This window comes from Aristolochia californica, unplaced genomic scaffold (assembly GCF_029961685.1).
Source record: "Aristolochia californica isolate CCGP_79_NKW_82.1479 unplaced genomic scaffold, dmAriCali1.0.hap1 SCAF_15, whole genome shotgun sequence".
Classification (NCBI taxonomy): domain Eukaryota; kingdom Viridiplantae; phylum Streptophyta; class Magnoliopsida; order Piperales; family Aristolochiaceae; genus Aristolochia; species Aristolochia californica.
In genome coordinates this window covers 391,217-419,155 of record NW_027181826.1, presented here as the reverse complement: position 1 = coordinate 419,155, position 27,939 = coordinate 391,217, and the positions used below count along the sequence as shown (strand labels likewise).

Here is a 27,939-nt window from a genome sequence, read left to right as displayed (position 1 = left end):
CACCTATTCCTCTTTTGTAGATTTCGGCACGTATTTTCGAAATCAAAAGGGCTGCTCTGTAATATCTCTGGGAATACAGCAGCTTAGATTGCTGCAGATTGTTCTTCTCTGGCTCGATTTCAATTTAACCAAATTTGGAAGATATCATAGTCGAGGTGTGAACAAGGTGATAAAGATTGCCTTATTGGCTGAGATTGCGGTTGATGCCAGTAGGACGACGGAAGTTCCGTGCTCTTGTTCTTACACTGACCATAATTTTGGTGGTCAAAGACTGTCTTAAATGTTAGAGGTGACCTAACCATTCAACAAGTAACTTCACACAAGCAATTACAAGATTTGCCATGTGATGTTCATGAATGCAGAGGAGGCGGTTTTGGCAAGAACCTGCAAAGGTAGCCAGAAGAGCCCCCACGTTTCACACTTCACTTGGGCAGAGAAAAGAGGATTCACAAGGTATTGCCCTGTGTATAAACTAGAACCGCCATGCCAAAAGCTTGTGAAGAAAAAGTGCAAGAACCTGATACTTACAGAAAGGATGAGAAAATAAAATATTAACTTGCATGTCAACCAAACCTTGCTTGTTCTAATTTAACAGCACAACTAGACTTTCCATAATAATGGGATTTCCACAATCACCTAGCCAGAAGCAGTTCCATGACGATTTTCTTATGCTAAGGTACATCCTTGATGTGTACTCTGAATTTTCCACAAGTAAAACGAACAACCCAAATCTTTTTCTCTTATATGTGGATCAAATATTTTGCAGCTTCTTGCGTTAATCACTTGGAAGTCATAAATGCATTAGTTCTTTCATACTCACCTGACTTTCTATATCACAGCACTGTGTCTTTGACCTCTTTTGTCTTTCTTTCCTTCTTCTCTATGTTTGTGCCGCTCCACTCTCAGATGAGCGGACTGGATTTCCTTGCTGTTCAACATAAGGCCTTATGAAGGTCCTCCTCCACCAGACCTCAAAGGCTCTCTGGAGATTTGGGCAGTTACCTCCGACCTTCAAGAAACTTCCCATCCAAGAAAGCAAAATGCTTTGTTGTTCTTCCAATGGTAAAGTTAAAATAGTCCTCCCAATTCCTTCTTCTACCAACTTCTTATCGAATGATCTACACCCATGTTGTAACCAGCTATAGTCATCAATCAGTGGCTGTAACCATGTCTGCAACAATCTGTGTCGTGTCTCTTTGGGCGGAAGCATCTCACCCCTTCCAATTCCAACAAAGAGCCTTGCTGTAATGCAACTAATAAGATGGCGGGAAACGATTGGCAATTGCGAATGCAGAGTTGCAAGTTCCAACTGTTGCCCCCATATTTCTGTAAATTTGTCTGCAGCTTGCCTATCAACCAAGATCTCCACTAGCCATAGCAGGTTGTCTGCTTCAAGTGCTATCTGTGTCACCACAGGACCTTTACTGCTCATGGATTTATCAGTAAAGCCTGGTTCAGCTGCTTGCCTAAAGAGAAGCAAGAGTGACTCTACACAATTTTCACAGGACTGGTATATGTTATCATTGTAAATCTCCATAAAACCATTATTTAGGTCACTATTTTCTCGCAGCAGCTTTAGTACCAAAGATTTCATGTCTCGTCGTCCTCTATCCTCACTGCTTTGGAGAACAAGGTCCAATATCTGTGTGAGAGTGTCATTTGGAGGGTTGGTTATTTCAGAAGTAACTCGTTTAAGGACTGGGCTGATCCTCTTACTGTCAGTCTGAAGGCGAAGGATTGATGAAACAACCTTTTCTTCTTCCTCCCCAACCCAAGGAACTGCTTCCAAGTACTCTAGGCACGACTGGATGCATGTAGGAAAACCAAGGATTTCTGCAACCTGTAACAGAGTTTCAAAATTTCTTGAGATTTCAACAGAAGATCATAACCAAAAGCTAGGATAAAGGAATGTCAATACTGAAAAGGTTACGATTAAGAAAAACAAACAGATGATGTGCACTGTTCATAGGATCTTCCTAAACACATGAGACAAACAGAAACATTTCAAGAGTTGAACCAGAATTATTTGATCATGAACTATGAGACCTTTGGTTGATGGCATCTCCATTTTTGCAACCCACCAGCTTCACCTGTCTGGGCGATTGTACCTTCAAGTAATGCTCCCAATCAACCCACACACACATCGGTTAACAGATCAGTGCAAGTTTCATAGCTGCCCTTATCAAATAAGCTTTTTGTCTGTCTTCTACCACATTCGGGGAAGAGCTTAACATCCTTCTTGATAAAATGCTTCAGCTGAGATGCAGTCAGCTTGAAGGCAGTAACAGCAGGTGGAGATATTACAACAAATGATGACAAATCTTTGATAAGAATGTTCCCAAGCTTCAACAATCAATCCGAAGAACAGATGCACGGTTGTGGAATACCAACTCTTTAGCCAGATGAAGAGTCCTTGGGTTAAGAATGTACAATAGAGTACAACCATATGAAACATGCAAAATTTTGAGAAAGAAATACCCTTGAAAGAAAGTTGTTTCAAATTTCAAATTGTTAATTACGCAAATGGATATTGTTAAGAACATAGAGAAGCCATGATATCTCTGTCAGGGTAGGACAAAGGAGATGCGGACACACAAAGCAAAATGACCAGTAATTTTTTCAAGAGAGGGCAATTATGGTGAATCCCTCCTATGAAAAGTTAAAGCTCTAATGTGGATCAACCCCAGAATGAAAATCAGAAGAATGAGAGTAGTAATCACAGTATCATCATCTAAACTTACCTTGAGAATTCGAAGAACTCTTGACACACTTTGTTTGATCAAACGCTGCTTCATTTCTTTGCAGTACATCAAGCCGACTGTTTCGACATAAATCTCCACATCCTCACAGTCCGGAATTTCAAGACTAGTTTTTTGAGATTCTTCTGGCAGTTTATCAGCAAAAAATTTGCTCTGTCCTACAAGCACATCTTTATGAACACTCATCTTAACTGCGAATCCCTGCTTTCCGAACAAAATCACTTTCAGATCACTCGTTTCAGACTCGCCGAACTCAACAGCTACCTTTCTCTGAAAATTATCAGCGTTACGCTTTGGCGATCTTTCTGCAGCCACTGAAGGGTTCAAATCGGTATTATCAGATTTTAAACTTTGGTGATCATCGGAGACAACTCGTGACCTTGAAGACGCAGGGTTCGGCTTTTTGTCATTTGGTAGGTTCTGTGCCTTCTGAATGGAGGTCTTTTGAGATGGGGAAGGGGGTTTTGGTTTGTTTAGTGGATTTTGCTGCGGTTTGAGAGTCCTCTGAAACACAACAGGGGAAGGACAGCACCAGAACCCTTCTGGAGTTACGGCAATTGGGACGTTTCGGATTTTGGTGTGGCCTTGCTCTACTCGTTTAACTCTGAAATCCGCCATAATTAGAAGGTCTGTACAAGTGTCTCGGCTGCAGATAGGGCATTCAGCTAATGGGAATCTTCTTCTCAAGTTCCTCCTCTTCAGTAGGCTGATCTTCTTCTGAAAATGCAACAGGGAGTATAGATTTAGCTAAGTTGCCATGTGATTAGATCTTCAACAAACATAAAAATGCAAAGGCTTACTATTTCTCGACAATCATGAACTGTTTCTTTCAGAAAAATGAAGGAAAAGCACCCAAACGGCTAATCCAAACACTGAGCTTCTTCCTGCAGCTGCTTCTTCAGGCAAGTCTTTCGACCTCGAAAAAATTCTGTTTTTCTGTACTAGAAGTGAGATCGACAGCTACAGAATCTGAATAGAATCAGCTTATACACTTCGCGACATTCACAGTGACAAGTCTGAATCTTTTCCTAAACAAACAAGGTTTCATATGGAAAAATTAACCTACTCGTCCTCGACAAACATGAAACAATTTCTTCAAGAAACAGATGTTAAAATCGAGAGCTTCTTGAAGCATAAACTCAGCACCTCATCTGCAACTGCATCCAAACTCCTTCTCTTATTTTTCGCTCCCCAGCTGTTTCTAATGATTGAATAAAGCTTTGCTGCTAGGCATCAAGGAAACCGAAAAATGTGGATAGCCGAGGAAAATGATGGGTGTTTTGGCTGGTTTTTTGGGCAGATGAAAAGGGTAGGACGGTTGCTGCACTTTTTTACTCTTTTCAAGTTAAGGAGTGAGGCTTTTAAGGACATGTCTCTCTGCAATATTCCCACTCATCATCACTCACGCCTGCTGCTCTTCCATCGTCTTTGCCCTTTATACGCTTACCTTCGCTTTTCCCCCTCTCTACCGTTTTCAGCAGGCTGCAAAACAGAACCAGACCATCTCTGCAGCAGCTCAAGGAAAAGGCTAAAATGCCCTCGTGAAAGTTTCCTCTTTTCTGAGTCTGTGTGCAGGGCAAGATTTAGAAAAAATTAACTGTTAAGGAAATCAGAAAATTCTGGAGAAGACAGAGTAGTACGATGAGACAATTAATGGGGTTTTTTATCTGATTTTGGAAGATACTTGGCCAAACCACGGAGGCTGGAGTCTCGAGGTAATCCGTCTTCATTCCCCATGTTGATGGGAATCTCCAGCAAATCGCCCATCACAACCGTCCATCCAGTACCAAGAACAAGATAATGGAGCTGACCTCGCAAACTGAAACAAAGTGGATTACATCCCATTTGAGTTATTCCTTCACACATTCCTTTAAATTGATTCACAAAATCATCTTCTCTTTGCAATAATTTTAGGATTAACAAAATCATATTCCTATGAGATTATGGGCCCTCCTTGTATTTTGCAGATGTAAAGATCCTACCATTATCACACACACCCATTTTTCATTTGCATGAATACTAACCTGCTGACAGATTGAAGATTTGAACTTTCTTCCATTTTTTTCTTTGTTGGTGAATCCTTCTCTTGTCCTCGTTGTTCATTCGTTTTACAGGTCTTCATTAGAGCATAACCTGGTCTGCTTGTATTGTGGTGAATGCAGTTTCCTGTTCCGAACTCCCTGCTCTTCTTTTACCATGAAATGATTCAGCTACCCATTACCCATTTGAGTGCTACAGAGATTAGCTTTAAACTTCTTTTGACCTCTTTTGCATTATTCCAAGCGCCTGGTAGAGACTCGAGAGGCCCATGCCTCCAATAATGCAGCTTGCGAATGATTCTCCCATGGAAAAGTGGTAAACCGAGGCATCAATTTTACATTGTAGAGGAAAAGAGAGAAAAGGGTAAGCGTGATATCAGCTCACATCTGTATCTACAGCTTCTACAGCGATTCTCGTGCAAGACTGGCCTTCATCAATGGCAAATTCTGGTGAGTTTGCATGAATGCCTCTTTCTGCATTTGTTTGAATCTGTTGGGAATTTTCTCAAACACCCTGGCGACCAAAACAGATTAGACTCTGAAGTTACGACGTTCATGGCTTTTAGGGACCATGAGATATTTGAAATGATACGAAGTAGCATTCTGGAAAAACTGGTACAAAGAATCCACAAAAACAGGCAGTTGAAATCAAAAAGCCCCAACCACAAAAAAATCTGTGTTGTCTTTGTCTCTGGCACATCCCATGTGTATGTTACCGATGAATTGCTCCAATCGTAGATTCCCCATCAATCAGCTCTTCTTCCTCTTTTTTTCTTGGTGATGGCTCGTTAACTAATGAAACCCAGGATTATTTGATAACGCAGAACTGCCCTTCACTGAAAATAAGCAGCAGAGAAATGTGTCTCTGAGAGTCAATAATGCAACCACTGCTCAGACGACCTTTTGACTAATCTCTTTCGGTTGAGTTTTCTTGAAGGGCTGTTGTGATTTGTTAAAACTTTCAGTAAAATAATGGGTTTTTTTTAATTACGTCTGTGAAAGCTTTTACTTGAGGGACCTCAGGGTGATGAGGGAGGAGACAAATCTCACGTGGTAGATGGCTTACCTGATGGAGCTGCTTTTTTCAGACATCTCAACATGAGCAGGCTCAGATTATTTTCAAATGAAACCCAGTAGAATCAATTCTTTCCTGTGAAAGCTTTTCATTGAACCCCATTAGGACCACCAATTCAAGCAATTAATCTTCTTTGAAAAATTCACTGTAGGGTAAGAGTTATCTATTGTTTCCTGTCTGGAACGAACTATGAGGACTTTGGAAGCAGCCAGCTGCAGTAGTCGTCTCCCTTATCTCTTGTTTCCGATGCAAAAATGGATTCAAATTGAAAATACCACTCGGACATTAAACTATAAAGAAATAGAAAAGGAAACAGAGAAAAAAACAAAAAAAATTACTTATTGTTGACTTCTATCATCTGCTCTATTTGAATATGAACTGCCACAATTTTTACACACCAGATTTGGAAGATTGAAGGAAAATGGCTTCCCCCACAAATCTGTCATGGCTTTTCTCTTCATGTTCTGTGTTCATGGCTTCTCTGTTTGCTGCTTCAGCATCTGTACAGCTGAATGACCCAGGTAACGCCTTTAAATTGTTTCAGTTCTTTAGAAACTTATAATAGATCTATCTTTACCTCCGAGTATCGAGTTTGATAAAGTTTCCCTCTTTCCTTTCAATCTGTGTTTTAGATTGGTATTTTTGGTTTCCTCTCTATGCTTGCGCATCTGCAGTCAATCTCATCCAAATCATCTTTCCTTCCAAATTCAGCTGTCAAATTGCCAAAATGACTCTTGGGTTAGGAATTTTTCTGTTCTTCAAGGTTGTGATGGAAGACATTCTGCAAGGAATAGCTGGATTTTGGTCACTGGATCTGAGTAAAAGAGTGGTGAGGGAGAAGACAGGAAGTGGGTTTGTGGTGGCTTCCATGTTTCTGCAACTGAAGGCTTTTGCAAACTCAAATTACCCGAGAAAGAGGAGGGGAAGAAGGTCTTTAGACTATGGTACGTAATCTAAGGTTCCACCTGAAAACAGTTTTGATAATTGCAACTGCCAGCATGATCAGGCAATCTCACTCTTATCATAACTGTGATTGGTTAGGGATGACTCTGCTGGTGGCCGTGAGTTTTGGGATTTCCTTTGTCTTCATTTTTGTTAATGGAGGTCTGAATCTGAAGGGAATGCATGAGAACACGATAGATTCTCCTCTTTCTGCAGCTTAAACAAATGGAAAGATAATCCAGAACACCAAAAAAAAAAAAAAAAAAAACTACTAAACTATCATCTACTGCAATTATACTCTCTTCGGATACCATCATCATTCTGTTCACAACTATCTGTAGCATTTCACTGATCTCAAAGAAATTGAAACAGGATCATTGATTACTGTGAAATTGATCGTAACAGCTAAGTTGCTGTAATGATATTTTTTTATAGGTGGCATTGCTGTCACGGACCGCTTCGGATTAATCAGCCATTAATGAAACTTCGCGTAGAGAACATACAAGGACTGATTTACTGCATCTCTGGAGTGGACTCCATCGAGACTTCGGATTGTCTTCAACAAAAGCTCACCATGATTAGAATTTGATTGGCAAATCCCTGCTCAGAGGATTCCTTGTAGATATTCCATTAATCTAAGAGGAATCTACAAATAATGCTCGCCTTGTCCTTCATTATTCCATGGAAAGATGCTCAAAAGACATCTGGGTATGGCTGATGTTGCCTCACATACATAATATAAGGGCTTAATTGGTCTTTAGTAGGTAACATTTTGGTTGCTTACTAAAGCCTAGAGTTACTAGTAATGTTCTAAAAAACTATTTTATTTGTACGTTTAAAAATGTGAAGTGCCTAAAAATACACTAATTCGTATTATTATGGCTAGTCGATTCCAATCGCAAGGACTAACTTAAGAGTAGGCATCGTGTCGGGTTTTATGGATTCCAACCTAATCTGACCCAAAAAACTGAGGTTTAGGTTTCTAATTTTACTTTGCGGATTTGGGATAAAAAAACTTGTCGGGTTTGGGGTCGAGGGCAGATTTTCCCTAATCTGACACAAACCCAACCCACATATGAGAAGGAAATATAAAACCAGGTTAAGATGGATCGGGTTTAAGTTGGGTTTATTGAGATGGGGCGGGAATGAGGTTATGAGGATGGTGGTCAAGTTGGGATCAGGTTTGACAATTTTTTGGGTTGGGGTTTTGGGGTTGGAGATTGGGTTTTATTAAACCTAACCCTACCTGACCCATATCCACCTCTAGGACTAACCCATGTTTATCCATGATCCAATAGCCATTTCCAAGTTGGTTTTGTACACGTATAGAATATATGCAATCCCACATTAAAGTAATCAAGTAAAATTACCTTTATACCTAATCGAATAATTTAATTTATTTTATTATAATCCTATTTTTAATATATTTAATAAACTATAAAGAGAAACTCATGTAAAGAGGCAAAATTGCTCCGTGAATGAGACTTATTTCCAGAGACACCTGTAATAACGTCGCAAACTAACATCGGATAGGATGTTCGTCCGAGTCGTCATAACCGCACATTGAGGACGTAGAGATGCCATGCTTCAGAAGCAAAAAAATTGATCCTTCACTTACTATATATCCTCTCCCAGTGATCTCCTCTGCTGAACGATCCTCAACTGCTAGTGGCTGAGCCTTAACACATTAGTATCGATGGATCTCTTGCATCTGCATTCCCCTCCCTTAACTGCTCTGCCCTCTTCTCTCAGCGTTTTAAACGAAAGGGCCTCCTTCCTTTCTGGACAGGCTCTGCAGGTCACCCAGACCAGGAAATGCCCTCCTCCCAAAAATTTGAAATTCGTCGTTTTCGGAGCTCCAGCGCCAGGTATTGCATTGTTTCGTGACTTGGGTATCTCTCCATTGTCATGTTTGTCACTTTCAATCAGCCATTTTACTAGCTTCTTTTTTTGGGTATCATTCTTACCCATTCAAAATTAAAGTACAAGTTCATTCATGCTGCTTATAATGGAACTAGAACTCTTATGCTCTGAGTTTGTCTTGTAAAAACATACTGATGCTGCAGATAAAGGCTAACGAGCTGAAAAATAGTAGTTTTAAGTTGTATCTGTGCTGAATGGAGCTGCATTGCCATCTAGCATATAGCCAAATATCATGTAAACAGTAAAGAATGAACTTTCATTGGGTTGATCTCTGATAAGAAATGTAATTTTCTAGCTAAACGTTAAGAATTTATCTGCTCAAATATGGAGAGTGGAATTTTAGCATTCTTTGATTCTTTTCTATTTTGTCCTTGACCTGTGCTGGAAGCGTGGAATCATGTCCAGTTTTCTTTTCTTTCTGTTAGATCTGCAACATAAATTAAAATCTTCGGAGGATATGTATAAATCCATCAGAAAAATAAGTTGCTACTTCTTTACATTTTCACAGTTCTTGTACAAGGAAAAATTGGATCCTCTCTTGGAAAAGTAAAAGCTGTCAGGCAAGAATCACTAGCAAAAGATGATGATATTGCATTTGTTGCTGGTGCCACTGGTAGAGTAGGTTCGCGTGCTGTAAGGTTAATTATACCTCCCTGCTTATTCCAAACTGTATAAGCTTATTGATTGGTTTTGTCTTTCTAATTCCTTTGATGATTAATGTATTAGAAGATTTCTTCAGGGAGCTTCTGAAACTTGGGTTTCATGTAAGAGCCTGTGTCCGAAGTAAACAGAAAGCAGAACCACTGGTCCAAGTAGGGCTTTCGAACAATTACATTGTCAGCAGTAGCATCTTTTTTACACAAATGTGGGTTTTTGATTGAATGTACTTTCACAGAGTGTTCGGGAAATGAAGGTTGATGATGAATTTCAGCGTAAGTTTCATTTATACATTGTGTAAGTAACTGCCAAAGAAATTACAAGGAGAATATTTATTTTTAAGGCCAATAACAGTAAGTGTCTGGTTTTTAGCCCAGCTGTAGAGAAGCTTCAAATTGTAGAGTGTGACTTGGAAAAGAGACAGGAAATTGGACCTGCGATTGGCAATGCCTCTCTTGTTTTGTGCTGCATAGGTGCCAGTGAGAAGGAAGTTTTTGATATTACAGGACCATATCGAATTGACTACATGGCTACTAAAAATCTTATTGATGCTGGTAACCCAAACTTCTACTACTTTTATCTTATTAATTGCATGAAAGGAAATTTTCAGTTGACATTTTCCACACCTGAATTCTTCCCTACATTCTATTTCTAGTAAATATAATCTATCTTTGTTGGGTATTTTAACATCAGGAATTTTTTTTGTCTTGAAGTGAAAATCATGTACATTCAACACCATAAAAGGTGCTTTCATCTTTCTTCTTCTTCTTATTTTTTTCAATGTCCAGCTACTGTTGCAAAGGTTAACCACTTCATTTTGCTTACATCTCTTGGGACAAATAAGATTGGATTTCCTGCAGCTATATTAAAGTAAGTGAATACATTTAGTTTTTAAGCACTCTTATGATTGATCTGCAGTCCAGATAGCTCTAGTCTTGTTATCTTTAGTACATAAGTTGTAAGGATTCTTTCATTCTATTTGCGCCTTCTCATGGTAAATTAATTATTCCTGCTTCACATGCCACGGACATACAGAGATCTATGTACTCATCCAGGCATGGTAATTAATTGTCTTTTTCTTTTTTTGGTTTAAGTTTGTTTTGGGGAGTACTGATTTGGAAAAGGAAGGCAGAGGAGGCACTTCTTGCCAGTGGTCTTGCTTACACTGTGAGTATCTTCTTGTGAATAATTTGATTTCTATCTCTAACTTCGTCAAGGAAGAAGAATTCCTTTATGTAGTTTTAGTACTTTGGAGAGGTTAGATTGCGACTAGCAATTATGTTGATTGTTGAACTTGAACTGTTTTATGGACTTTGCTCAATAAGAATTAACTTAATCATTGTTTAATTGTTGTTCAGATAGTGAGACCCGGAGGGATGGAGAGGCCCACGGATTCTTACAAGGAGACTCACAACTTGGTTCTGTCCAATGAAGACACTCTTTTTGGTGGCCAAGTATCAAACCTTCAGGTGATGGTTCTTGTTCTTTTTTGGTGTATGAGTTTGGGCTGGCAGAATCATGTTAAACAGAGTGAAAGCATGTATCCATCTACTTCACATTTAAACTTAGTCTATTTTTCATCAATTAAGTTCCTTTCATTATTATTATTTTTTATTGAGTAAAAGGTGTGAATGTTAAGTTCCTTCCATTATGCTATGTTGGTATTCATTAAGTGCTTGATTTTAGCATATCTGACATTGAAATATAACCGTATATCCATCTGAATCTTGACTATTATCTACATTATCATTATTATTACTGTTTTGTAGCAAACTAGCAATTTTAGCTTGCAATGTTTGACAATGTATCCATTTGAATCTTGTTTACCATCCCCTTGTCATTATTATTGTTGTTTTGTAGCAAATATGTAGTTAAATACATTATTTCAGGTTGCAGAGCTCATGGCAGTCATGGCCAAAAACCGCAACCTTTCTTTCTGTAAGGTTGTGGAAGTAATTGCGGAAACAACTGCCCCTCTGACTCCTATGGAAGAGCTGCTGGCAAAGATCCCATCACAGCGTGTTGATACCTCTGTACCTGAGGTACTTTAAATACCTCCCCACATGACACAGAAGTAATTCAGTCATAGAAGTTTTACAGAGCACTAGGCAGGAGGTTGAAATGCCTGAGAAATCAAGTCACAAGTTCATTTTTCTTGTCAGAAATTACCAAGTGGCCAAAAACTGGAGTCCACGTCTTCTAAAATTCCGGCCCCTGAAGCCCCTACTCTGGAACCAATTCAAGCTGAAGCAAAGAAGCCAAGTCCTCTGTCTCCTTTTATTTCGTAAGACCAAATAGAGTTATTCATTGTTTGCACCTTTGGCAACAAGTGATCTTATCTTACAGCCTTTGGTGACTTTGCAGCTATGAAGATCTAAAACCTCCAACATCTCCCACTCCAACGCCAAGTACTGCCCAGGAGCCCAAATATGTAGGTATAGTGGTGGGAAGTGAGACTCAAGTTAGTTTATCTGAACATGCATCAGGTGTTACAGAGAGATCGGCTGAGGTGGATAAGCCAAGGCCACTTTCTCCATATACCATGTAAGACACTTAATTTTTTAGTATACTTCCTAAATGGTTTCACTCAATTCACATATTGATTTACAGATATGAGGAACCACCAACTTCTCCTAGTTTTACACCAAGCACTACTCCATCCTCTCCTGAAGAAAAGCACGTAACTGCTGTGAAGTCAGAAACCAGTCCCACTAAGGACTTGCCTTTAACATGGCCTCTCTCTCCTTATGTTGCATCAATCTTCTACATCCCTTGGTCTTTTTACCACCTTAAACATAATTAAAATTCTTTCGGTTATGCTCTGAGAACAATATAGCCAGAAAATTACTAAGTTCAGGGTAATGAATATAAACTACATAACTAATTTGAGTGGTATATTATTGTTCTTATGATTCCCGCTTGCCAATGGAAAAAGAAAAGCCCAACATGCTAATTTGAGCGGTATATTATTGTTCTTAAGATTCCCGCTTGCCAATGGAAAAAGAAAAGCCTAACATGATCTAAGTTCATTAGGGATCTATAGAAGTTCACCTTCCAACTGCTCTCATGCCTTGTTTTTCGGATATGAAGACTTGAAGCCACCTACTTCTCCATCACCAAGTCCACCTTCCACTAGAAACCATGAGCTGCAGGTGTCTTCTACACCTACATTCAATGCAGCTGAGATTCCTCTGGCCAATAAATCAGAAGATAAACCACTTTTGAGTCAAGGCCACTGTCACCATTCACAATGTAATATAAGGAGCTTTTACACTTTTCTCCCATGATCCAGTTAGAAGTATGTTTAGTTGGAACTGATGCTTTTCCCTTAACAGGTATGCGGACTTAAAGCCTCCAAGCTCTCCAAGTCCATCAGCATAGGCAAGATCGATGAACTTATTATTGATCTAGTAAGCAACATACTGGAATAGATAAGTTCTATGGAATGAAAAAAGAAAAAAACAGATGACAGTTATCACAGAACCAGGTTTTGGTGAATAATAAATAAGACCTTATATTTACTCTATTGAATCTATTGCAATGCAAGACAATAACGCTACTGTTTATTGCGTTTATTGCAGCCAGGACTGTGCACTGAGATGTTCTCGGTTATCTTATTACACCCTTCTGGAAGCAGAAGAAGCTATTTGAGTGGTAGAAACATGCAAGGGCGTTATATTATGTTTAGTATCTTATACTGTTCACTTATGCTTATTGTATTTCATTCTTTTTCCAGTAAATATGAAGTGAAAGTGAGTGTAGTCCTTGTATTCTACCCATTAAGACACTGACAACAAATGTTAGATTGGTTTTGGCAGTCAAAAAATGATGATCCTCTGAATTAAACTGTCATTTTTGTCCAAACTGGGGGATAGGGCACTGGCAACATGTATCATTGACAGATAACCGAAGTTAATGTAAATTCTATTATGAATTGGAATTTGCTGAAACCACATTCACCACTTTGGACAGTTCCATTTATCAGAGCCATTCTTCCCAATGGCTCCTATTCTTGGGACAGTCCAAATTCACCACTTTCAGTGTTTTGTTTCCGCATATCTGATCTCTCTTATCTTGAAATGCTGTTCTTGCGTTATGTTGATTGATGGTAATGTCTGTCATCTTATCTTTGATTGAATGACCAGATTAGCTTTAGATTTACATGTATGGTTGGTTATCTTCAAACAGTTTGGTTTTTTGACTCATGTCTCAAAATCATATTTATCACTTTAATGTTGAACTATGATCACTATTCAATCACTTATCTCACACATTGAAACAATACATTTGATTAGAATGAGAATGATACATGTATAATTAAATGAGCAGCAGAGTTGAATCTTTAGTAACTACAGGGTGGAATAAACAGGGACTGTTGTAATATGTTTCCATCTAATTTTGATTAGAGATAATATATTTGTAATCCTGTGCTGTAGGGGTCTTGATCAAGTCATTTGAGCAAAAAAATTGAAGTGAATCCAATTGCCTAGTCAGTGAGAAATCAAAGGAACTGGAATAGGAGACAAAGAGGTTTTTTTTTTTTCAATTAAATTTATACCGACAACTAGAGGTGGCACCATGCCAAACTAACTTGCAAACCGTTAGAGTTTGGCTCGAAAAAAGCTTGGCTCAGTATAGTTTTTACTTGAGCAGTTCAAACTTGAAATAAGGCTCTTTAATTATAACAAGCCAAACTCGAGATTTTTCAAACTCGGTTTGTTAGCTTACGAGAGCCGACTCATTAATATTGATATTTTTACGAAAGTACCCTTTGTTCTAATTGTTCTCGTCAATTCCCTTTTTAGTTGGTTGATCGTTACTCTTATTTACTTCAAACCTCAAAGATGATGGATCGTTCAGCCCTTTTGGGTTCTTTAACATCTAATGTTGTTGTTTGTCGATGGAATAAACACTATTGATGGAAGTGTTTGTTCTTTCTTTTAGGTTTATTAAACTAGTTATTACACATCAGTATGTTCCATTACAAAGTTTTGAACTCTTTTATGATACTTTGATGTTCAATGGTACTAAAGTTATTCCAATATTCTCTTTATTTATATTTATATTTTTTATTTTTTATTTTTGAAGTTTTAAATGTAGATTGAAGCTTAAACCCGGTTTAAGCTCAGTTAAATATTTTGGGCTTGAGCTCGATTCCAATTTTAGGCTTGAGGCTAAGCTCGAATTCGACTTCTAGTTCGAACTATTCACACAACCCATGTTCTAACCCTACTCTAAATGTTAAATTTATATATATAGCGGGTTGGGTTGGTTTTTGGGATTAATCCCATCCTTGATTCGGCCGTGTCTGGAAACTCATCCAAGCCTTCAGCGGGCGGGTCAGGTGACCTGCAGAACCAGCCGTTATACTACTCTCGTGTAGCAGAAGCGAGCACCTCTCAGTCTCTGCGCGTCCTTCCCGCCTGGTTTTAGGGTACTCGCAGTTCATCTTCTAGTAAGTGCAGAAAACCTCGTTTCTTCATGTCTCGCAGCGAGCCAGGATTATCGAGAGATGACGTCGCTCCGTCGACTGCCTCGGAATACTTAAATCCTCATTACTGGTGAGTTCCCGATCCAGTAATTCTTTCTCCTCTGATGTGTTTTGGAGACTTCACTCGAATTTGTTGCATTTTGTATTTCTTTTGACGCCCTGTTCACTCTTATCGTTTCATTCATTTCCGATAGTTTATTCGTATTTGTAGTTTATTCTTCTTTGCTGGCTTCTATTGTTGAAATTTGTTAAGAGTTTTGAAAAAAAGATTTTTTAAAGAGCTTACGTGATAGTTGTCGGTCTTCCTTTCAGGGATAAGAGATTTTCTTCTGAAGAGCATTATGAGTGGTTTAAGGACTATTCTCATTTCCGGAATCTTATCGTGAAGCACCTAAATCCGACTGACTCTGTGCGTCTCAAACTCTCTTAATCCGGCAAACTAAATTCTCTTCTCAGGATAAGTGATTAAATGAACTTCTTTTCTGAAAAGACCACTTTGATTTTCAGTTATGATCGAGTTCTTATGCAATTTCATGCTTAGGTGATAAGCTATTAGCTGAGCTTGTTAGAGAAAGCATTCTGTTTTACAACAACATTCTGATTTTGTAGGTATTGGAGCTTGGGTGTGGTAATTCTCAGCTTTCTGAAGAACTATATAAAGATGGTGTAGCAGATATAACATGTATTGATCTTTCAGCAGTTGCTGTGGAAAAGATGCGTGCACGATTGTTAGAAAAAGGGTGCGGAGGTACGAAGATCACTGTTTAATTTCAAGCAAGTTCTGATCTTTTTAGCTGATTTCTTAATCCTGGGAGAGAAATTCATCATGATCAAGAAGCAGGATATATTTCTCACGATGAATTTATTTGTCTCAGATGTTAAAGTGCTGCAGGCAGACATGCTTGAACTACCCTTTGAAAACCACTCTTTTGATGTTGTAATTGAGAAAGGAACCATGGTACGTGTAGAATCTGTGTGTCTTTCCTGAAGTTCATGTTACAAGTTTGAAATTGATTTGAAGATTTATTGTTGGTAACTATTGGTATTTGAAGGATGTGTTGTTCGTGGACAGTGGTGATCCATGGAAACCAAAGCCTGAAACTGTGAGAAAGGTGATGGCTGTACTTGAAGGAGTTGATAGAGTTCTGAAACTACATGGAACTTTCATTTCAATTACATTTGGACAGGTACGATTGTTCTCTTCTCCCACTCTGTATTTCTGAGTGGGCTCATCATGGTTCTGATGTTTCCTCTTATCACAGCCACACTTCAGGCGTCCATTTTTTGAAGCTCCACAGTTCACCTGGTCCATGGAGTGGAAGACTTTCGGGGATGGTTTCCACTATTTTGTTTACACCTTGAAGAAGGTTTATATAGGACCTATAGGATTTCTTTTGCATTTTCTACATGTGACATTTCCTCTTATGTGATAAAAAGCCCTTTCCCAACTATTTTGGGTTCAAAATTGAACTCGTGTTCTGGCTTGTGCTAGTCTGAGATTTTTTTTTTCTTTACACTTCCATATCTTGTTTGAGTCTTGTCCTTTCTGAGCCATCCTATGTATCCTTGGAGAGCATCCACCTCTACCATGTTGCATGTAATTGTCACTGGTGCATTTTCGTTAAAATGAATCTTCTAGCTTTGTCTTATCATAACCTAATGGGGCGACTTTGAAGTTCTTTAGCTCTGCTTGTTTCCATTCTGTTTTCCTAGTACTGGCATTCTTCCACTTAATATCCTGATGTCAGTGTAGTTCATTACTCTCCTGCATGTGTTTTTATTCGCTTAAGATAATTTTATCTCATATTGAACCCTCTAGTTCACCCTAGTTTTTGACAAAAACACGGAAAGAAGAGACAATTCTGTTAACATTTTTCTATACTGTAGACTTTTGCATTTCATGCTATATTTGATCTATGCCTTTATTTATTTTCAGGGCAAGAGACCATTAGATTTCAAGGAAAACTATAAGAAGCTTGAGAAGCCATCTATTTGTTTGTTACAAGATGAGTTAGAAGGGGAGGATTATTTGTTTCGAACCAATGTAGATGAATTGTGACTCTGAACAAGGAATCTTTGGAGAAAGGGTGCTTGCCCTACAGGGAAATATGTAGTTTTTTGGACTTGATGCTTCTCGTCTCACGGATTGATCAGCTAAACAAAAACCCAGTTCAGGTTGAAGCAAATCTTAGCTGAGGTTTCCAAGACTTCTCCAGTAAAATTGTGCTTTTGTGAAGCATTAGCAATTGAATGAGGAACTGAAATTCCAGGTACCTTGATTTACAAGATATTCTTATTGTTTCACAGTTTTGCTTTGTCCTGCTCCATTTGAGACTCTGTGTTGCTGAGAAATACTATATAAATTCGTACTCGTTACTGTTCAAGCACAAATAATGAGTTTCTATAACCCTATATGTTTGGCACCTTCTTATGTGATATGTAGTAATCAGTACAAAAATCAAAACCCAGTTCAGATTTACAAGATGTCTGCAGAAACAAAATCTCAGGTGTACTGGATGTTTGCAGAAACAAAATCTGCCAAATCAAGCAATATTTGAAGATGAATCCTCCATTGCAGGTGGCAGTGAATCATCCATAAAAGATTTCAGAATAACAAAACATCAAGTTTATGAAACCTGTCGAGATTCATTCTATCAAACAGAACGCAGACAGCAGTTCAAAAGACAACAGTTCTGAACAGAATTATCTCGCATTTGCTAACTCATTGCAAAGGATATCCATGTCGCATCTCAGAGGTTCATTATCGAGTTTGTCCAGTTCAGCTGCGATCATCGCCCTGTCTTCCTCAGTCATGTGCAGTTCCCCCTTCCTTTCAACCTTAGCTGTTAACGCGTCACGCATTCGTGTCAAAAACTCCTGGTAGTTCAGAAAATTGGCCGCATTACTCAACTGGACGAGGGTGCGGTAGTCAAGCTCCGAGTACTCCAGCCACGCTTTTTCTTTGTCATATTCCTCCATCATCTCTAATTCCTCCAGTTTCAGCTCGTACTCAGCTCCTCCCATGGCCGCGAACACAGCCATTGCTGCTTCTCGGTGCTCGCGGGCGGGAATGTGGTTGTCGCAGTACTCGACGATCATCTTCAAGATTTTGCTGCTAACATTGGGAAGTGGGGTTTCCGTGCCGTATTCATGAATTTCGTCTATATGCAGAGCTTTGAATTCTCCTGCGTACTTCCTGTCAACCAGCACAATTACATCGTCCGAGCAGCGGAAGGGTATTTTGATCGGACCATTCCAATCCCACATCATCCTTGGAACTAACACAGTCAATGCACTGTTAGTTTTCAGAACATTAGAAACAATCGAATGGAAGAGGAAGAGTAAGTATACCTGTCCTTCTTCTACCGAGAACTTCAGCCGAAGGCACCGAGCTCGACGATTCGTGCTTCAGCTTTCATCAACAAACCCACATCAGGGGAAATCTGCACGCAAGTTGTGGCAGTGAATTCGTGGCGAAGGACAAGATTATCGTGGGTTCTTTAGGGTGATCGTGGCAGGTGCGAACTGTAACAGAGGAAAGTTGCGACTCTGTAACTATCGTGTAGGAAAAATGACATAAATGCTAGAAGCTCTCGGGAATAAATCTGCAACAGATTGTCCTTTCAGAACGTACAAAATGATCCGGAGAATCTCCACCAACTCATGCTGCGTGCTGGGAAGACGACTGCATTTAAAGCATTATCATGTAAAATCCTGTTATTTCGAATAGCAGCTTCTTAATCCTCCATTAGATAGCAAAAGAGCTGAAGTTAACTTCCAAATAAACTACTCAAATTCCAACTTCAGACATGCTAGTTAATTATTATCAATAACGATTATGATTTACAAATGACATTCAATATGCAGTTAATATATATCATGGAGTTACAGCTTGGTTAGAGATCAATGCGTTTCTTTCATTTCCTTTCACTCAGTCAGACGAGATTCAATGTTCTTTCTCTTCTGCTTCCAAAATGGGACCGCTCGTGCGTGTGGTAAAGCAGATCCGAACTCGACAAAAAAGGGACCAAAAGATTGTTTCTTCCAATTCTTTTTTGTTTCTTTCCCTGAAACTCGATGTCTGTTTCTGCTAGATTAGAGTAGTAGCTTATGAGCAGAAGATTAGATCCTCCGCCTGCGGCAAGGAAAGTATAAGAAAAAGATGTAGATGGCCGCATCGGCCCTTCTTTTCTTCCTCGGAGGGGCTCTTCCATCATCCAATCGCCTGCCACCAATCTTGTTTTACGTATGAACTATCTTCTTCGGACCAGAAAAAAACGAAGAATAACATGACACGAAAGTGAAAAATTGAAGCGGCTCAGTGGAGAGCTTTGAAATTCGGATAAGCCGCCGCCCTTTCTTCTCCTCCGTCTTTTGCCCTTTTCTGCTTTAACCTTTAAAGAATGATAATTTTGCTAGGCCAAAACAAGCAAGGTAGGCTTGGGGAAGAAAGAAGCGCCATCCCCTGGATTCTTATCACTCTTCCTCGGCCAAAGAACTCTTAATATAAATTTTGTAGATTATTCAGTTTTTTTTTTGTTCGTGATACTATAAAATGCAGACCAGTTTTCTTGAATTTTCAACTGCGACAGAGTTAACTTAAGTTAAGAGTACTTCAGAAGAAGAAGCGTTTGTAGAGTGAAAGAGATGCTTCGAATCACCTGCATTTGTTTGATTTTGATCTCCAACTTGGCTGCTGCAACAGTAGCTAATGTGATCCTTCCACATCAACACCCTGACCCAGAAATGGTTGTCCTTGAAGTTCAGAGGTATAGGCATTGATTCGATTAAGTGGAAAGATTTTCTTCTGTTTCTGTTTCTGTTTCTGTGTCTGTATCACTGTATGGTAGGATGACGATTTATGAGTTATCTTTTTTTGTTTCAGGAGATTGAATGAATCTGTCTCAAGGAGACGGGCGCTGATCATGCTGACAAATGAAGCAATGGACTCGTCGTCGTCGTCATGTCTGACGGGAAACCCCATCGATGACTGCTGGCGATGCGATCCCAACTGGGAGTCGAACCGCCAGCAGCTCGCCAACTGCGGCATCGGCTTCGGCCGGAACGCCATCGGCGGAAGAGGTGGCCAGATGTACGTGGTGACCGACTCCTCCGACGACAACCCATCCAATCCCAAGCCAGGGACTCTGCGCTTTGCCGTCATCCAGCCCCAACCACTATGGATCACCTTCTCCACTAACATGCAAATCAAACTGAAGCGAGCTCTCCAGGTGAACAGCTTCAAGACCATCGACGGCCGCGGCGCAAACATAGAGATCGCCGGCGGCGCCTGCATCACCGTGGAGCACGTCTCCAACGTCATAATCCACAACCTACATATCCACCACTGCTCCGCCACCGGCGGCTCGGACGGCGACGGGATCTCCATTCTGGCTTCGTCCAACGTCTGGGTCGACCACTGCCAGCTCTCCCAGTGCAAAGACGGGCTGATCGACGTGACGAGGGGATCGACGGCGGTGACGATTTCGAACAACTATTTCTCAGACCATGATAAAGTGATGCTGCTGGGTCACAGCGACGACTTCCTCCCGGACACCGGCATGCAGGTAACCCTTGTCTACAACCGCTTCGGGCCAGGCCTGATACAGCGGATGCCAAGGTGCAGGCATGGGTACTTTCACATCGCCAACAACGATTACACGCCGTGGGGGATGTACGCCGTTGGCGGAAGCGCCCGCCCCACCATCAACAGCCAAGGGAACCGCTACACAGCCCCCGCAGACCCACATCTCAAGGAGGTAACCATTAACCATCACCTTCTGCTATTAGGCAGTGCAAAACAGTACACGATCCACGAACTCGACAAATCAAAAAATAAGAAATTTCTGGGTTTCGGTTTTGTGACTCTGTTTTATAATCACAAGCTCGCGCTGAAATCTGGAACTTTTATAATAAGGAATGTGAAAACTGAGACAGGTTTGGCGGCTGAACGAGTATAAACTATAAAGAAAAAGAACCATAACCCAGTTTGGGTTTTCACTGTTCATTTCTTCGCTCTTAAGTAAAATATTCAGCTTACGTTTAACGGGAGAGAGAGAGAGAGTGCAGGTGACGAAGAGATTGGATGCAGAAGCAAGCGAATGGAGCGGGTGGAACTGGAGAACCGAAGGGGACCTCCTGGTAAATGGCGCCTTCTTCGTCCCCTCCGGAGCAGGCCTGACCGCACAGTCTCAGTACGATAGAGCGTCAAGCGTAGAGCCCAAACCCGTCGCTCTGATCGATCAGGTCACCGTCAATGTCGGCGTTTTGGGTGTCAACACCAGGTAAGATTAATTACTGCAATTTCTTTCAGTTGGTTCGTGCCCGCCGCTTAGAGGTCCATTAAAATGGTCGCTTCATGAATGGAGGTCGTCCAGCTCGAACCCCGGGGCAAACACGGGTGCGCCCGGTACCAGCTATGGCTACGGTGGGACCAGCCCAAATATTGGCTACGGTGGGACCAGCCCAAATATTGGTTACGGTGGAGGTCCGGGTGGTTACTATGGCGGCATGGTATTCGGCAGTGGCGGCGCTACCGTTTCTTGTTCCGCTACAACTGTTACACTTGTTATCGTTACTGTATCGGTTTTGTTTCCTCGTTACTGATACGTTAGTGTCGGATGATCCCGCCCAATCAGGACAGATACAAGACAAACATTTAGTTCATATAATTCAAATATAAGCTGTGAATTACCTGTATTTTTGTAAATAATATGTATATATACGAGCTATGTCTATTGTATTTGTACACAATCAAATATTATATTAATTTAATTATATTTCAAAGATAAATTTTAAATCATTAGTAAACAACTAACCAAGAATAAAATACTAACATAATTAAAAAATCTTTTAGCTTAGATTCTTTTGTGAGACCTCCTTCTGTGAGACTTTTGTAATACTCCACCATATAAATTGTTTCTCAATGAGACTTCTTGTTGTGAAAGTTAGTTAAGACTCTTCGATACCTATTCTTCAACAACATATTTAAACAAGGTTGTAGGGAATTTGGGGAGGAATGCTTGGTGGGATTATTCTTTAGACCCTAATCTTAATTGCGGTGGCAACATGGGCTAACTGGAAAAAGGAGGTAAGCCTCTTCTTGTCTCACCATGATGGCCAATTGAAATATTAATTTCTAAATCCTTTTAAAATGAATGTTGAAGAGATCTTCTAGGGAAAGATCTAGTAGAAAGCTTGGAAACCATTTTACTTTGTTCATATGCAAGATGTAGAAGCTGAAAATTGAGCTAAAAAGTGGGGTGGATCAGTAGGAGAAGATGGCATGCAATGGCTCTTAATGTCTTTTGACTACATAGCAAAAAATCTACATTGTGTCATTTTTTTGTGAAAAAAATCATTTTGAAAGTAGTGGAATCCATAGATTGCAACTTTAATGTAATAAAATCATTCTTCCGCCTACATTATGTCATTTTCTGTTCAATTTTACTTGTCAAAGTAATAGAATCCATTGACTGCAACTTCAGTACAATAAGTGTTGAAGAGTGGGTATGGAAGAGTCTTGCGTGACTCTCACAACGAGAAGTCTTACAGAGTCAGAATTAATATGGTGGAGTCTAAGAAGAGTCTCACAAAATATCTCATAGAGGAGTCTCAGTTAAAAATATTTTAATTATATTAGTCTTTTATTTATGTTCAACTATTCAATTATTCTAGGATTTATCTTTTAGTTGTTAATTTTGGATGTAACTAGAACAAAAGTAGTTTAATTGTAATTGGATTCCACTTGTTTTCTCTATTATAAATAAAAGCTCATTGTACTCAAATTACATAAAGTCAATAAAGTTTTTTCTCTTTTCTGAAAATTCAACATGGTATTAGAGCGAGTAGGGGTAGCATCGCGTCAAGTCAAGCTCGAACTTACATTTGTTTGAGCTAGACCTGATTTAAATACTTTGAACTCTAGCTGGAATTGAGCCGAACCTCGAGCCCAATAATTTTAACCGAGTTCGAGCTCTGACCTATATTTAAAACTACACATAAAATACATATCAAATAAACTGTACATAAAATTATGCATACATTTTACTTAAAATTGGGCATGACCTTTATACATAAACCCTACATAAAATTGTTCATAAACACCGCATAATAATATATATAAATTTTATTAAATAATCAAATACAAAAAATTTTTAAAAATATAAATATCAAATTTACAATAACCCAAATAAAAACTATAAATCCAATAACTACAAGTCTTTCTTTTCATACTACAAAAAAATATGCTAAATCCCCATTTGCATGAGCAAAATATCCTCCTATGACAAAAACAAAAGAATAAAACTTATTATTGTCTCATAAAAAAAATACTCGTATAAACTTATTATCTCAATGTGACTTATTTAAAAACATGACTTGTAAACAAAATGTGACTTTTATATACATGTTCCCCTTATTAAAATATGTTGTTAATTGCACAAATTTTTCTCTAGTATATGGTCTAGATAGAGCTCGGAGAGGGAGAAAGGCTCAAAGAAGCTTGACCTTTTCCTCAATAGACTAATGGCTATGATTGAATTAGTAGTTTGACAATTAGTTTCACTTTCATATACTTTATGAGAAACCAGGACAAAAGCCATAAAGTTTTGCTCCAACCAAATGTTAAATTTAATTTTCTAATATGTTAACACTAGGTAGGGCGACAAAACGAAAGGTATGACCCAGACATGGAGAACCTCATCTGGACATGACGTTTCTATAACATAACACAAACTAATCTTTCATATACCATGCAAAAAATGTAACATGAGCGCCAAAATCAAACGCAAAAACTTAACCTATTCTCCTAAGATGTAACAAAAATAGTTCAACTTTCATAAACTTTTGCTCATGCAAATGATCAATTCCTTTACAAATTTTAAATTTCATAAAACTCTAACATAATCTCTGCATGTGGAAAGAGAAATTTTACAGGTTCTATAGGATGCTAAATAATGTAGAAAAAAATCAGAGAATATCAAGAACCATGAATATAGGAGCCGGAGCAGGAGACTATGATGTGTCGGACTGCTTTGCACTATTCTGTTCAACAGATTCCTCTGGCTGAAGGCTTGCTACAGAATCATCTGTTTGATATAATTAAAAAAATTATGATCTCGCATAGAAAAATTAATTTTTTTAATTATATCAAACATGAAAATACACAATAAAGTTTCTTCCCAGGAGCTGGGGCCATACAAAAAGTTTAAATAATAAGACCAGCAAATGCTGAATTTCTTGCAAAGAGAACCGCCTAATTTCACCTCAAAAGACAACGATCAAATCTCTCTGCAAGATCAGGATGCTTAGCACTACCCAGACTTCCGATCATCACTTCATCACAGATTACATTGCACTTGTAGGCCATGCATCGGATCCCCCTACTCTGCCCTTCATCTATCTTTACTCTGAAATATTCACTCCAACCTGTACAAAGAAAACATGTGTAAACAGAAATATAAAGGACCCAGAGGGACAAAGACATTCTCCAAATGTTTGCATTTGAAACAATGTACACAGTGGTTGTCCATTGAGGATATATAAGGGGGAACATACAGGTATTGCAAAAGCAATGGCCACAGTCCATTGAGGTAGCTTCATGTATAGGAACATCTTCTAGACAAACAATGCATGCAATTAGAGACACCAACTTTGAAGAGGAAACATCTTTCTTTTCCAAAATCGTAATGCTAGCCACTGCAAATAAATAAATAAAAAAATCTTCCCTTGAATCAAAACGAAAAAGTTTATTATGGTGTGATTCTCGGAAACGGATTGTTTCCTTGATCCTTTGATTTTATTCCTTGATTTTATGATCTAAATTGATCCTAAAATCAGCATGTAATTCATTTTAAATTGCCTCCTAAACGGAGAAGAATAATAAGTCAAAAAATATTGTTGGAAAATGTCTGTGTCTCGGTTTCACTGTGTCTCAGTTCAACATGGTATCAGAGCAAGTTGGTCCCGAGTTCGAGTCCCGCTGCCCCCGAATTTGTCCTGGGTTTTTCCAGTGAATTTGTCCCGGGTTTTTCAGGTGAGTTTGTCCACGGGTTTTCCCCGTGTAGGGGAGTGTTAGAATTTGTGTTTGTATCGACCGGGTCAGTCCTTGTATAAGATCCGTGCGATTGTTTTCCTAAGAGGTTCGAGTCTTTTAGTGCATTGGTTTCAAATTAAATTACTTGAATGAGTGATGGAATGTGGTCATGACTGTTGGGAGTACACCCGTCTTTACAAGTTTTACAGAATACGCAACAATTAACAGTCAATGGAATTTATTATTCTTTAATACTCCTAGTGATGCCGGTACACTTGAAAGACAATATCCGACAAAACATACCCTTCCCGGCCCAAAAAACATGCAAAGTAATCAAGAATCATTATCATCAGTGATCGAATCAGCAAACTATAATTCACTTGACATGCACTATAAAATGTAGCTAAACTAACCAATATTCCCACACCCGTCACCCAATTCCGTTCCGGAAACGATGACTAACAAGTAAAGAATCCCCCCAGCCCTCGGAAAACAAATCCAAAATCGAGAACTCTGTCAAAGAAACCTGCCGGCGAATAATCCAATTCAAACAACACTGCGAACGAACAAATTCCGGTAAGAAGAGGCCGAGACCATCAAGAACTACAAGAATTCAACCTACGGATGCCTTAAAAGCCGACAATTAAAGACGAAAGCAATCAAAAAGGAAAGATAAAGAAGCGCATGACCTGACTGGAGGAAGCATTGAATTTCGTCCGCGACTCCAAATCTTTGCCGTTCTCGATTCCGTCGAGCGAATCCCGATCGGTGTAGTAAATGTCTTCTTCGTCGGAGCTGAAGAAATCCTCGATTGAGCAGAAGAGAGGGAGAAGAAGAAAGACGAAGATTTAGAGGGAAGCAAAAGAGGGGAAAGATTGTTTTCTCAGCGAGAGACAGAAACAGAGGGAGAAAGCAGAGCCGAACACGATTAAATAAGGATTTTCCCGCCTTTCTGGTTCTGTTTAGTGGATCAAACGCCGTTACAGAACTAATTCGTAAAATATATATTTTTATTTTATTTCTTTTGAAAAAGGAGATTTTGACAGAAATTGTGAAAAAAATATAATAGTGGTGGGCTCAATATATAAAAAATTATAAAAAATTATAAAAAATTAAAATTTCAATAAATAATTTAAATATTGCAGTTATTACTGGGAATGGAAAACCAAATGACGGGAAAATCATTTTCCCTTTAGTTAATTTCTCAATGAAAATTTTGCTTTTGCCTGTGCTGCCATAAGAAACACCAAAAGAATTAGTTATAACGTTTGTGTTTATACTAGAAATAAACGAAAGGTAAATCAAAATAGGAGGTAAGTGTTGTTGGCAAAAATCCCAGGAAAACGGCCAATGGACCCTAAATGTATCATCCTGGCTCATAAACATCGGCCAATGGAGCTACATTCTTGTAACGACAAGTGACGGAGCTTGGTGTGGTTTCACCAGGCTGGCCTTCAAGGACCTGTACGAGTTTCTCAAGCTTTCCTTAGCTTCGGCAGTTATGTTATGGTATAGTCAATAACCAAAATAAAACACCCTCCGTTTTGCCATCTCTAACGGGAAGTTACAAATATTTTTTATCTTACCTGTCTCCGATGAATTCACCTCTTCTTCAGCTGGAGTATTGGTACTTGATGCTACTGATAGTCCTCACAGGTCATTTGAAAAAAAACCCTTGTGCCTGTTGATGCCATCTCTATCTGGTAAAAGACTCTCCATCACCATGTTCCATCAATCAACTTCTGGGTTGAGAAGAAGCTATTTTTCTTCATCTTTCCGTTGTTTTTCTAAATTTCTATACTATATAGTTAAATTATTCGCTGTAGAGGTGGTGTGCATTACATCAATAGGGATGGGCTTGATTGTCATGGCTGTTCTTCTCTCAACCAGAGATCACTTTCCACTACTTTTCATTAACAGCAGTGATGTTGCAAAGGAAGTTAGTAAACTTTCCAGCTTACTGGCTGTTGTTTTGAATGGCCTTCAACCTGTTCTATCTGGTAATACATAAAGACTCTGTTTTACTCTCATCACTGCAGCTTCGTTTCGAAAGGAGTTCTGTTTTCTTTTACAAAATTTGGAAGGGAAAATCCGAAATTCTGATGTTAGCTCACTGGTTTTGTTTCTGAAATCTAATGTCAGGGGGGTGGCAATTGGTGCTGGATGCCAATCTCTGGTGGCTTATATCAACATTGCATGTTACCTCCTGGTTTGCTCCTGGGGTTCAAATTCAATTTTAGGGTTGAGGTATAGTACTAAAGCATTTGATAACTACTTGAAAAATATGCAGAATGTGTGTTGCATGTTTATGCAACTTAAACTGGATACTGGGGGTGCAGGGTATTAGGGGAGGAATACTTGGTGGGATTATTCTCCAGACCTTAGTCTTAATTGTGGTGACATCAAGGACTAATTGGAAAAAGGAGGTATGTCTCTTCCTGTCTCACCATGATTTCCAATTGAAATATTAATTTTTAAAACCTTTTAAATCGAATCTTTAAGAGCTCTTCTAGGGAAAGATCTAATTGAAAGCTTGGCAACCATTTTCCGTTGCTCATATGCAGGCTGCATAAGCTGAAAATCGAGTTAAGAAGTGGGGTGGATCAGTAGGAGAAGACGACATGGAATAGATCTTAATGTCTTCTGCCTACGTAGCAGACAGCCAACATTATTATCATTTTCTGTGAAAGTTTTCCAGCTCAAAGTAATGGAATCCATTGCAAGATGAAATCATGCTTCCACCTACATTATGTCATTTTCTGTGAAGGTTTTCCTTGTCAGAGTAATGGAATCCATTGACTGCAATTTCAGTGCAATGAAATCCTTCTTCCTACAACTCTACTCACACCCAACAAACTGGATTTGTATGAATCAAAGAGAGCAGAACATAGAATCTTTCATGTTAGAGGAAGAGCATACCATACATGAGTGATTTTTAATTTATTACTTTACCAGATAACTGCAGACATTCCCGTTGATTAATAGTGCCTAACCATCACTCTGTTTTTGGTCATTGA

The 27,939-nt window shown here is 39.1% G+C and overlaps 7 protein-coding genes across 11 annotated transcripts; 5 read left to right on the top strand and 2 right to left on the bottom strand.

Moving 5' to 3' along the window:
- Positions 1-538: 538 nt before the first annotated feature.
- On the bottom strand, positions 539-4,218 carry LOC137951972 (BTB/POZ domain-containing protein At3g50780-like). 2 transcript variants are annotated; one of them, XM_068798985.1, is made up of 4 exons: positions 3,906-4,218; positions 3,560-3,787; positions 2,742-3,476; positions 539-1,840 (listed from the first exon to the last, which is right to left on the bottom strand). In XM_068798985.1, the coding sequence occupies exons 3-4, from the start codon at positions 3,375-3,377 to the stop codon at positions 881-883; spliced, it is 1,596 nt and encodes a 531-aa protein (XP_068655086.1). In that variant the 5' UTR covers positions 3,378-3,476; positions 3,560-3,787; positions 3,906-4,218; the 3' UTR covers positions 539-880. The 2 variants fall into 2 exon arrangements, with proteins under 2 accessions (XP_068655086.1, XP_068655085.1); XM_068798984.1 differs by having other exon boundaries at positions 3,560-4,218.
- A 202-nt stretch (positions 4,219-4,420) lies between these two features.
- Positions 4,421-7,168, top strand: LOC137951974 (uncharacterized). Its single transcript, XM_068798986.1, has 4 exons — positions 4,421-5,248; positions 6,275-6,394; positions 6,617-6,817; positions 6,915-7,168. Exons 2-4 carry the CDS (start codon positions 6,295-6,297, stop codon positions 7,034-7,036), a joined length of 423 nt encoding a protein of 140 aa, XP_068655087.1. The 5' UTR covers positions 4,421-5,248; positions 6,275-6,294; the 3' UTR covers positions 7,037-7,168.
- Positions 7,169-8,422: 1,254 nt separating this feature from the next.
- LOC137951841 (protein TIC 62, chloroplastic) lies at positions 8,423-13,388 on the top strand. 2 transcript variants are annotated; one of them, XM_068798785.1, is made up of 13 exons: positions 8,423-8,683; positions 9,247-9,376; positions 9,478-9,550; positions 9,634-9,670; positions 9,773-9,949; positions 10,184-10,265; positions 10,490-10,562; positions 10,754-10,864; positions 11,285-11,437; positions 11,558-11,679; positions 11,760-11,939; positions 12,731-12,776; positions 12,977-13,388. In XM_068798785.1, exons 1-12 carry the CDS (start codon positions 8,512-8,514, stop codon positions 12,774-12,776), a joined length of 1,356 nt encoding a protein of 451 aa, XP_068654886.1. In that variant the 5' UTR covers positions 8,423-8,511; the 3' UTR covers positions 12,977-13,388. The 2 variants fall into 2 exon arrangements, with proteins under 2 accessions (XP_068654886.1, XP_068654885.1); XM_068798784.1 differs by having other exon boundaries at positions 8,424-8,683; positions 12,731-12,805; positions 12,977-13,387.
- A 1,388-nt stretch (positions 13,389-14,776) lies between these two features.
- LOC137951115 (uncharacterized) lies at positions 14,777-17,555 on the top strand. Of its 3 annotated transcripts, XR_011112114.1 has the most exons (8): positions 14,780-14,956; positions 15,199-15,295; positions 15,496-15,634; positions 15,762-15,844; positions 15,939-16,073; positions 16,149-16,253; positions 16,823-17,156; positions 17,413-17,555. XR_011112114.1 is itself a non-coding variant. In XM_068797715.1 (7 exons), exons 1-7 carry the CDS (start codon positions 14,877-14,879, stop codon positions 16,943-16,945), a joined length of 762 nt encoding a protein of 253 aa, XP_068653816.1. In that variant the 5' UTR covers positions 14,780-14,876; the 3' UTR covers positions 16,946-17,330. The 3 variants fall into 3 exon arrangements, 2 of the variants coding, with proteins under 2 accessions (XP_068653817.1, XP_068653816.1); XM_068797715.1 differs by lacking the exon at positions 17,413-17,555 and having other exon boundaries at positions 16,823-17,330; XM_068797716.1 differs by lacking the exons at positions 16,149-16,253; positions 17,413-17,555 and having other exon boundaries at positions 14,777-14,956; positions 16,823-17,330.
- On the bottom strand, positions 17,402-18,345 carry LOC137951116 (SKP1-like protein 1A). The gene is made up of 2 exons (XM_068797717.1): positions 18,238-18,345; positions 17,402-18,164 (listed from the first exon to the last, which is right to left on the bottom strand). The coding sequence occupies exon 2, from the start codon at positions 18,154-18,156 to the stop codon at positions 17,590-17,592; it is 567 nt and encodes a 188-aa protein (XP_068653818.1). The 5' UTR covers positions 18,157-18,164; positions 18,238-18,345; the 3' UTR covers positions 17,402-17,589.
- A 1,188-nt stretch (positions 18,346-19,533) lies between these two features.
- On the top strand, positions 19,534-21,174 carry LOC137951114 (probable pectate lyase 12). The gene is made up of 3 exons (XM_068797714.1): positions 19,534-19,655; positions 19,772-20,645; positions 20,956-21,174. The coding sequence occupies exons 1-3, from the start codon at positions 19,534-19,536 to the stop codon at positions 21,172-21,174; spliced, it is 1,215 nt and encodes a 404-aa protein (XP_068653815.1).
- A 5,600-nt stretch (positions 21,175-26,774) lies between these two features.
- On the top strand, positions 26,775-27,495 carry LOC137952085 (protein DETOXIFICATION 33-like). Its single transcript, XM_068799157.1, has 4 exons — positions 26,775-26,922; positions 27,007-27,131; positions 27,262-27,348; positions 27,487-27,495. The coding sequence occupies exons 1-4, from the start codon at positions 26,775-26,777 to the stop codon at positions 27,493-27,495; spliced, it is 369 nt and encodes a 122-aa protein (XP_068655258.1).
- The last annotated feature ends 444 nt before the right edge of the window (positions 27,496-27,939 follow it).